Raw genomic sequence first — 10703 nt, 5'->3', positions numbered from 1 at the left:
CATCTGTTATCGCTTGCCAATTAAAATGTAGTGTAAAGGTAAAGCCTATATGTATGCCTTGCTGCAAAAGAGAATATGTTCTAAAATTGCTTTTATGTGTGCAGCCACTGATTTGCCTGCCAGTAACTAAATCAGTTTGTTTAAATCAGCAACATGCAATGTTAATTATAAATGAGCAGTTCTATCTGACTATCTGTCTAATAACTGGAACAATAAGGTCACAGCATGACATGACTGTGTACATTTAATTATGTCCCATATTTTTTTTAATTTCAGTTAATTAGTTCCTGAACAGAGTCATATTGTCACATTGTCATATTGTAATGGAGTAAAAAGTAAAAATTGAAAAAATCGGACCAAATGGTGGCATATGATAGGCTGTGCATGTTAAAAGGTGTCCAATGGTGATAATCGGCATTCGAGGAAGAAAAGAGGATCCGAGATGCAGCCGAGAGCACCAGATTTTCCTCCAAATCCCTCTCTTGACACACCTTCAGCTCATGAGGGCTGACAGGCGCGGGCACAAGCTGTAAAACGGAGGGAGGAAGAGACAGCTCAGCATGGCCTCTGTCTCCACTCACGATTTAAAGGAGCGTGTGGAGGCTGACACTGAGAGTTGTCTCTTAAACCAGAAATATGCCATGGCCTGAGAATAAATAAACTGCATTTTGCAGTTTTCAATGTTGTCATAAATCTTGTAAACTTTCTGTTTAGAAGTAAAACATGAAGCCGACCTGTGTTCCTTGTTTCTGTTACTGATGAATTATCATCCACAGATTATCATGCATAGACTTTGTATGAATGTACGTGTGATCAAAAATGTTTTACATGGCCTTCTTTATAAAAGCGAGATATTTGTGAGAAATAATGGTACGTGAACAGGGTTGGGGTGGTAGTAGCCTAGTGGGTAACACACTTGCCTATGAACCAGAAGACTCAGGTTCAAATCCCACTTACTACCATTGTGTCCCTGAGCAAGACACTTAACCCTAAATTGCTCCAGGGGGGACTGTCCCTGTAACTACTGATTGTAAGTTGCTCTGGATAAGGGATGATAAATACTGTAAATGTAAATGTTGAGAAAGAGAGTGAGCAAGAGAGAGACTGTGTTTTAATGAGGGTGTAGATGCTTCTTGTTTTTTTAGGCAGCTTAATGTATATTGTGATTAACCAGCAGAAATAAAGATTATCACACAGTCTTCATTAATAAAATATTTAATCACTTACTGAATAGTATAAGGATCAAATTGATAAAAAAAAATATTTTCCTCCTGCTCTGTATCTATTATTTTGAAGGATCTGGTGCAGTACAAGAGATTCTGCGAGACTCAACAAGAAAAAAATTAAATCTGTTTTGAGAAATGATAGAAAAGGGATACTGTGCGCAGCAGTGCTTTAAATTATTCACTTCATACTTTAAAAGGTACAGTAACGGTTCACTCACTCTAAATTGAAGATTTGAAGGACTGAAAGAGATTTTTACAACCTTTTGCTAATGGACACCATTTAGTTAAATATAACCCCCACACCCCCCACAAAACAGGAACCTTCATGCAAATATAATAATAAATATAATAACCGTCTAAATACATCAGACAACAATAAAGTATACATGCTTTTGCATATCATATAAAATGATTTTCATGTGATCTTGTACAAAACTTTTGAACCTGTATGAATGCTATCAGGGTTTTTCTGATGTCTAGTGTGTGCTTGGATTAAAATTTACATTTACAGCATTTATCAGATGCCCTTATCCATAGGGACAGTACCCCCTGGAGCAACTTAGGGTTAGGTGTCTTGCTCAGGGACACAATGGTAGTAAGTGGGGTTTGAACCTGGGTCTTCTGGTTCATAGGCGAGTGTGTTACCCACTAGTTCAAGTTCAAGTAAACTTTATTGTCATCTCTTCTATGTATTGTGCAGATATACAGAGAGACGAGAAGACGTGGCTCCAGTTTACACAGTGCAACATTAAAGTAGACAACAAAAAACAGATGCGTCACATGAAATACAATATATAAATAAATAAGATACAAAATATAAATTAGTCCACAGTGCGAGTGTGTGTGGGGGGAAGTGTGAGTAAGGCCACCACCCTACCACCCTACCACAAAAAAAAAGTTTTTGTGCGTCATCTTGTGGCGAATACGAGGTAATACTGTTAGAAGGTTCAGATGTATGTTGCAAATCTAGCCAAGCTAAGCATGAAATGCATATTCCATACATGATGAGAAAATGTGCACTTCTTTTATCACACTAATGGAAAGCATGCCAATACCAATCTTGTAAATAATGTAATATTTACCAAAGTATTTAAAGTTCCTACTGATTTCGGTTCTATCTTTTACAGTATGTTTATATAAAATGTTCACACTAGCTCGTATGTATTTTTTTTAAACGTTTGTGAGTGTGAGTGTGTGTGTGTGTGGTGGGGGGGGGTGGGGGGTGTCTGGAATTTTATTATTTTTCGACGGTCACAGTGCCTCATTATTCCACGACGCGGCCGTGTATCACGTGGTCGCCCGTCGCCACCTGTGATTGGCCGGTTCAAGCGATGGGCGGCGGCCTTTCCGTTGAATTTCTGTAGCGCCAAAGTCAAAATACGGGCTGAGGGGCTTTCGGTTGCGGCTGCGGGTTGCGTCGTGCTCGCCGGTTGACCAGTTGTTTGTCGGTACGTAAAACGAACTGAGAGAATGTGTTTAAATGAGTTTAAGACATACTGGCTGGTAGTTCGTCGTGATTATTTGTGTTAGCAGTTGGCGGTGTTGCCATGCGTCCCGTTTTGTTAATGCACGTTATTTAGAGCCGGCATAGTCATGAATCTGTTGGTCGTAAATTTGGTCTTTAAGTCAGACAGTCGTGTAAAATGCTATTTCGCTAACCATCCTTGCTGTTTGGGTGAAACGAGTTGCCTTTCAAGTGTTCCCCTGTTTGTCGTCGTTTAGCTGCATTATAACCTCGTGCTGCCGTGAAGAAGAGCTGTTTTCATCCCTCCTGCCACAGTGACAATAAAGACTTTTCTGTTCTGTCCAGTGTACAGACAGTGAATAACACCAGACCACTGTTTCTTGTGCCAGAGGTATTGCAACAACAATCAATGGATACTTTAAAAAGGGTAATACTACTATTTTTCTGGTTAATTTTTTTGCAACATGTAATATGTCTGTGTTCCCTGATCATGTTTTCTTTTTCATTTGCAGGGCAACAAAGAGAATAAATGCCCTAAAACGGGTCCAAAAAATGTCAGCAGTGTGATGAGGAAAAAGAAAGATGGGCTTCAAACTGACCTGTTGCAGCCAAAGAATGGGCAGAAGCAGTCAGACCTGCCAAAGAAGAAACCAAGTGGCCAGGAAGTGGCAAGACCAGGTGTGGAAGTTGTCCCCAAGGAGCGTAAAACGTTAACCCAAGCTTTCCGGACCCAACAATCCACCAGGCATGCAAAGCTGGTTGCAGAGGCTCCAAAGCCCACTTCCACAGCACCCCCCAAACCTCTTCCTGGCACATACAAGGGTAGGATCATACAGTCCAAAATAGCCTGCTGCTGGAAGCCCAGTGACGTTCTGATGACTCAAATAAACACCAATCCACCTAACCTGAAGAATAATGTTAACAAGTCCAAGTCTATGTCAGATTTAACTTTTAAATCTTCAAACGTTCCTTCTAGGAATCAAGGACATAGACCCAAGTCAGTCAGTGAAACACCTTGTCATACAATCAGGACTGTCCATGGCCAGACCGTTCAGCAAGGTGGTTCCAAGACTGTTAAGCATTCAGTAACCTTTCAGCTTTCAGCCACCTCCTCAGCTCCACTTTCTAAACCCAAAATGGGACCGGTGGCTCGTCCCATAACCAGAAAAATTCCTGCTCCTGCAAGGACCAAGGAGCCAACTCATGGAAACAAACCAAAACCAATTGTCCCTGCAAGAGAGAAAAAGTCAGTTAAACCTATTACAAGCATCCAGAGTCAATACAGGGTTTCTGTGGAAAGTGCTGATGAAAGAAGGTATGGAACATCTTAGTTTTTATGCATTTCACAAATGATTCATTTATTTGTCTAATAATTTATTTTTCTCCACAGAGCTAAGCTTGCAGAGTGGTTGGCAGCAAAGGGTAAGGTTCTGAAAAGACCACCAATTTCTGAACAACTCCCAACCCAAAGAAGCAGCATGAAGTCCAGAGTTAACCAAGACCATGCATCAGTTCCCAAGACTACTGCAGCTCATGGTGCTGATGTGCAGCATGTACCCGAAGGACGGCCTGAAAATGACCAGGCCTTGGGAGAGAAATTGTCATGTCCGAATCATACACCCAGTTTGGCTACTAGCCACGACGATGAGTCAGACGAAATGGAAGATGTAAGAGACTTCTTTATTATATGATGCGTGTGTGTGTGTCTGTCTCTGAGGGTTATGAAAGCAAGGCTTCATTAGTTTTTTTTTTTTTTTTTTTTTTTAAACAGGTGGTTCGGAATCTATGCAATGCACTAGAAGCCATGGAGATTCCTTCAACTTGTAACAGTAGGTTTTTACATCTGACGTGTGCTTATATGTTAAATATGATCTTTATAAAGAAACTAATTTTGGTTTTACAATAACTATTTGATGTTTAAGATCAAGCAATATGTGAGGAAGAAGAGGATTCCGCAAATAAAGATTACCGTCAAGATGATATGACAAAGATGGAAAACGGTCCAAAGGAGTGTTCTGAATCAGAGACTGATGCTGATGAAAATAACAAAACTGAATTTGATGACCACACGCAAAGTGAAGACGAAAGTGACTATGCTGATGAAATGTGCCATTCACCAGTAGAAGGGGCAGGTGCTTCAGTGGTGAAATACAGTGTGAAGACAACTCCATTTCTCCAGAGGTAAATTAACAGAGAAACGTGCACTTACACAGGTATTAGTGGTCTAGTTCAAGAATGAATGTCACAATTTTAGTTCACACATTTTTGTTATTTTAAGCTTGTTGCATACCCTTTACAGACTCTAGTACTGTTGAAAAGTATATTCATGTTTTTTTTTTTTTTTTTTTAAACCAGTGTAAAGAAAAGAATTGAGGGTGAGGTTGGTCTAGGCAGTGGTTCAAGACGCAAGAGCTCAATCAAGGATCTGAAGTTCCTGACACCTGTGAGACGCTCTTCTCGCATCCAACGCAAATTGTCACGCCTGCCCGACATGCTGACAGACCATGATCCCTGCATCTCCTCACTAGCTGAGCTGGTGCAGCTGGATGAAGAAGCCAATGCCTATATCTATAGAAAGAACCCTGCCTTGCTTGATGATCTGCCCGACCAGCCCAGAGACTTGGAAAGGTTATGAGTTCAGCTTGCATTTTAGATTTGATGTACATGGGATGTACATCAAAGGTCACTTTCTATGTAACTTTGCTTTTATGAATAGACGTGGTATTAATCTGGTAAAGCCATACGGATGAGTTTTCTTTTTTCTGCTCATCAGATTGGGTCTGTCAGCTTCTACCAATAAAAAAATATATATGCAATGCTCATTGTTCATGTAAAATACACTAATTTAGGGTGGTATTCCAAGTGTGTAGTTTTACAAACTGTAGCAAGTTAACTCCAAATTGAACAACCCCATGCATATATTCTCTCAGCAAGGTGAAATCCATGAGGTGTTCTGTTGGTAAGTTTAGCGTTTGTAGTCAGCTTCTCACGTTTGCATCTAAACCACTTCTTTGGAACCCCCAAATGTTAATGGTTGTCCACAGCATCCACTGTGGACCAAAACGAATAGCCACTAAAAAAAATTCTTGTCTAGTCTGAATGTATTTTATTCATTTGTACTTGCATGCATGTATCACCTGCATCCTTGTACTAGATAGCACACAAATACTTGTAATGGGTATGTTGATTTAAATAAATTCTTAATATTTTAAACGATTGTGCCAAATGCCTTTTCGCCTTTATTAATTTTATGAAAAATCCTTATACAGAAAAGCTTGTGGCAAAGTAGAATGCTATTTAAAAAAATATAGAAATTTGTTCTTGAAGTAGGTGGTGTATAGTATTTATCGACCCTGTATTGTATCCGGGATATGAATTTAATCTTCCAAATTCCGCCATGACCAATTCTGATTGGTCGAGACGGTGTTGCGCTGCAGCAAGGCATTGTGGGAGAGAGAGAGAGCGACCGAGCGCGTTGTTTCCTCCAGGCCACACAAAGCAGTGTAGCGCCGCTTTTTTTTTCTTAATTATTATTACCGAGCGGTGCGAATTAAAAACATACGCGCTTTAATGTAGATTCTAGCGGGTTTTTTTTTTTTTTTTACACAGATGGTCGTTTACAAACCGGTCCTTCTCCAGCCAGCCCTCCGAAGATGCCAAATTTTTGTATTGCACCGAACTGCACCCGGAGAAGCACCCAGTCTGACCTGGCTTTTTTCAGGTTTCCCCGGGACACTGAAAGGTAGCACGGCGTTGAGCGCACGTCAGTGGAACGTGAACACCCGAATAAAGTTCTTTAAAAATTAGAACTCGGGGCCTCCGCGCGTCGCTTGCCTGTTAGCTTAGCGCGTAGCAGGGTAGGTTTCGGCAAGCCCGCTAGCCAGCGCTAGCGTTGGGGGCAGCGTGTGGTCAATTTTGGGTCTTAATGGTGTCCAAAGACTCTGCCCGCCTCAAAAAGGCGAAAAATAAAAAAAAACAACAACGCCGAACCCGAATATTATATAAAGTAGAACCAACAGAGCAGGTTTGGTTGGGACCTCGAAATTATATTTCCCTCCTTTTTGCGTGACTGCGATGGCGGGCTGCTGACAGGCAGGTTAGCTGTTAGCACTGTAGCGTCATGTGAAGTGGCCGATGTGACCACTACTCCTGCTGGGCTGTCGCAGGATGCGATGTTTACATGCGTCCGATTCGTAGCATGTCCTTATATCCTTAAGAAGCCAGCCACGTTTGAAATGTATGAATGTGTGCACGTCCGTAGTGAGTTTTTCCATTTATCGTCCCGTGCTCTCAGTTCGCCTCACACCACAACCGCCCGATCCTAATAAAACGACGGTCGGAATGAAAGTCCGGTCAGGGATTCTCCGGGAACGGGATTGGGAAGGTTGATTACATGCCCATTCATTTTGTCCTTGGTCCACAGATGCAACATATGGGTGGAAAACTGTCGCCGGGCAGATCTGGTGGACAAAACTCCGGACCAGTTGAATAAGCATTACCGACTGTGTGCTAACCACTTCGAGCCCAGCATGATATGTAAAACCGTAAGTGCGTCCTACCGGTGATTTGGCTCAATGTACCTGCTGTTTCGTTTCTGTAAAGACAATATTTGTATTGTGTACTGATTTCCAGAGTCCGTATAGGACAGTCCTGAGGGAAAATGCCATCCCAACTATATTTGACTTCACCAGTCACCTCAAGAACCCACCTACCAGGCATCGGAAGAGGGTGAAAGTTTTGGTATGATAGTCAGTTCCTTTTCATTTATGCATAATTTGCTAAATTCTTATCAGAAAACTGATCTTGCTTATGTAATGACTGCCTCAACACACAAAGCCACAGAGACGTAAGACACATGGACATAAGAACAATATAAAATAAAACAAGTCTAATAAAAATCTAAATAATATATGTAGAAATAGTGAAAAACAATTGATGCAAAAGTGAGTTAGGGGTGGGTGATATGAAATTTTTTTTTTTTAAAGACTATTTGTTTTCTGAATACTTTTCCATATTGAAAAATTAGATTTTTTTTAGATCAATTGCCAGATTGAAACTAAAGATAATTAGTTTATTAACAGTTTTTTAACATGTGACTTTTCGCTGCCTTCATAACATCATAACACTCTGTCCTTGATAAATTAAAGTCAGTCGGCACTGAAATTTGTTATGTGCACACGACATTCCATCGTGTTCACACTTCTCTCAAGTTCTATCTCACGTGCTCTTGTCTTCTTGTGGCCATCAGGGAGCTGCTATCAGTGTGCAGTAGACTTGGGATGTCTGGCAGTCGTGTGATTCCATTTAAAAGTAATGTGAATATAAACACAAGGGATGCTAATGTTGGTGCAGTGGTGGCATAGCGGTTAAAGATGCGGTAATCAGAAGGTTGCCGGTTCGAATCCAGATCCGCCAAGGTGCCACTGAGCAAAGCACCGTCCCCGGGGGCCTGACATGGCTGCCCACTGCTCACTAAGGGCGGTGGTTAAAAGCAGAGGACACATTTTGGTGTTACTGTGTGCTGTGCTGTGTATTACAATGACAATCACTTCACTTTCACATATTAGACTGTTATAGTTTTTAACTTCATATGTAAAATTCTGCAATGTTGTCATTTCAACAGACAGAAGAAGAGGTGAGGGACATCAAAGAACGGAGGTGTAAGTTACACACACATTGCTAAATGCATTCAGAATGTGAATTTGTATTAGTTAAAAATGTAAATTATAAGTCAAAATAATATGAGGACTTGATCTGCTGATAAGTCATTACTAGTGTTGATTCTGGTTCCTCTTGTGCTTGTCATTGAAAATTTTTAAACATTACATTGATTGTTTTGTTTCCTCTTCAGTGGAGGCCTCTGACCTAAGCAAAAAAAACAAAGATGAAGAGATCATTGAGAATCAAGAAGATGCAGAACCCCCCATCCCTGAGCTAAGCGAAGAAGAGAAGGAACACAGAGAATACCTGAAATCCTTGTTTGAAATACTCACTATGATGGGCAGACAAAACATACCGCTGAATGGGCACTCAGACGAGGAGGAAGGCAACGGGCCATTCATACCAAGTAACTTCCAAGCGTTGCTAGAGTATCGAATTAACACAGGAGACGAGATCCTGCGGAAGAAGTTTGACGGGTCGGCCGTTAACAGCGAGTACTGCTCGACGACCCAGCTGGGCCAGATGCTAGACGTGTGTGAGGCGTACGTCTGCGAGGAACTCCTGCAGGAGGTTAAAGATTGCCGCCTGTTCTCGCTGATTGCTGACGATGTAGTGCAAATTTGCACAGAGAGCTATCTCCCTCTGCTCGTCCGGTTTGTGGACCAGGAGAACAACCCACGGGAGGAGTTCGTGGGCTTCCTTTCGTTTGATGGAAGCGAGGAAACCGTAACAGAAAGGCTGCTCACGACAGTCAGTGAGAAGTGGGGCCTGGACATGGGAAACTGCCGCGGACAGTCCTACTTGAGCTCGGGAGTTTACGCAAGAAAAATCAAGGCCATCGCGACCTGTTTGGTGGAGAAGTACCCGTTAGCCGTGCACACGCCCTGTTCCAACGCCCCTCTGAACATTTTCTTGGCAAACAGCATGGGTCTGACTGGAACGCAGCTAGTCATGACAACCTTAAAAAAGATTGAGGCGTTCTTCAGCAATTCCCCCCCACTCGTCTCTGAGCTGACACACGCGATTTCAATCTACTACCAAGGCAACGAGGAGAAGGCGAATGACCTCAAAGAATTATGTTGCACCAACTGGACGGAGCGGCACGACTCGTTCGAACTGGCCGTGGACTTTCTAGAATCCTTACTGCTGTGCATGGACAGTGTTCACGACAACGAGGACTTGAAGTGGAACGACCAGATCACCCAAGACGCCTTTGTTATATCTGAAGCGCTGGCCGACTTTGAATTTGTGGTGACGTTAGTGGTTCTGAAGAACACGCTCTCTTTCACAAGGGCGTTTGGCAAGAACATCCAGGGCCGGATAATAGATGTCTTCTTTGCCGCCACCAGTCTGACGGCAGTCTTGCACTCGCTGAATGAAGTCATGGATAACATTGAAGTCTACCATGAATTCTGGTTTGAGGAGGCAGTAAACATGGCTGCAGCCCTGGAGATCCCAGTAAAGGTCCCCAGGCTTTTCTTCAGAAAGCAGCGGCCAGAATTGGGCGTTGAAATCCAACCTGAAACATACTTCAAGGAGCATTTAACCGTCCCTGTGGTGAGACACGTCATCGACGAGCTAAACGACTTGTTCTCAGAAAATCACTTGAAAGCGCTGAAATCTTTGTCGCTCGTACCTTCAGTCATGGGGCAGCTGAAGTTCAACACTGCCGAGGAGACCAATGCCGACATTTACAAAGATGACTTACCAAACCCAGACATCCTTGCAGCGGAACTCCACTGCTGGAGGGTCAAGTGGAAGCATCGCAGCAAAGAAGTCCCCCTTCCTGTCAGCATGTACGAAACTCTGCAGCTGTCGGACGTCAAGTTCTTTCCGAACGTCAACGCGTTCTTAAAGGTGCTCTGCACCTTGCCAGTCCTGACGCCGGAGGATGGCAAATGCAAGGCTGCACGGAAACGCCTGAGGGCCTACCTGGAGGACACTCCTGTGAATTCCAGGTGCAAAAGCCTGGCGCTGTTCAACATTAACAATGACATACGGCACGATTTAGACCAGATGGCTGAGATGTATGTGAAACTTTATCCGGAAAGTTGCTGAGGGACTTTGTAGTACAATACACTTGGAAGTTCTGTCTGTAAATATGAAACAATAAAAACAACACTTTTGTTGAAATGTGTATTTCAAACCTGTCCTAGAATGTAAGTTGAACTTGATTTTGTACGTATGTGTTTCCTTTCTTCAATAAATATGATCGGTATCAGCGATGTTGTGTTAGACCTACAGTGAACGGATTATTGACATTTTGTACACATATTGCAGCGTGATTAAGAAACTTTTAAGGTTGTATTTTGATCAAATAAAGGATTGTTCGTTTTTTTTTTGCCGGCTGT

The 10703-nt window shown here is 42.3% G+C and overlaps 2 protein-coding genes across 3 annotated transcripts; both read left to right on the top strand.

Annotated features, from left to right (window-relative positions):
• Positions 1 to 2580: 2580 nt before the first annotated feature.
• On the top strand, positions 2581 to 5908 carry LOC114792870 (cytoskeleton-associated protein 2). The gene is made up of 7 exons (XM_028984363.1): positions 2581 to 2674; positions 3037 to 3118; positions 3204 to 4006; positions 4082 to 4358; positions 4463 to 4520; positions 4614 to 4872; positions 5047 to 5908. The coding sequence occupies exons 2-7, from the start codon at positions 3101 to 3103 to the stop codon at positions 5324 to 5326; spliced, it is 1695 nt and encodes a 564-aa protein (XP_028840196.1). The 5' UTR covers positions 2581 to 2674; positions 3037 to 3100; the 3' UTR covers positions 5327 to 5908.
• Positions 5909 to 6147: 239 nt separating this feature from the next.
• On the top strand, positions 6148 to 10696 carry thap12a (THAP domain containing 12a). Of its 2 annotated transcripts, XM_028983739.1 has the most exons (6): positions 6149 to 6194; positions 6301 to 6433; positions 7115 to 7235; positions 7324 to 7431; positions 8315 to 8351; positions 8543 to 10696. In XM_028983739.1, the coding sequence occupies exons 2-6, from the start codon at positions 6345 to 6347 to the stop codon at positions 10408 to 10410; spliced, it is 2223 nt and encodes a 740-aa protein (XP_028839572.1). In that variant the 5' UTR covers positions 6149 to 6194; positions 6301 to 6344; the 3' UTR covers positions 10411 to 10696. The 2 variants fall into 2 exon arrangements, with proteins under 2 accessions (XP_028839571.1, XP_028839572.1); XM_028983738.1 differs by having other exon boundaries at positions 6148 to 6433.
• The last annotated feature ends 7 nt before the right edge of the window (positions 10697 to 10703 follow it).

The sequence above is a fragment of the Denticeps clupeoides genome, chromosome 6, assembly GCF_900700375.1.
Source record: "Denticeps clupeoides chromosome 6, fDenClu1.1, whole genome shotgun sequence".
Taxonomy (NCBI): domain Eukaryota; kingdom Metazoa; phylum Chordata; class Actinopteri; order Clupeiformes; family Denticipitidae; genus Denticeps; species Denticeps clupeoides.
This window is presented reverse-complemented; position numbering and strand designations above follow the sequence as displayed.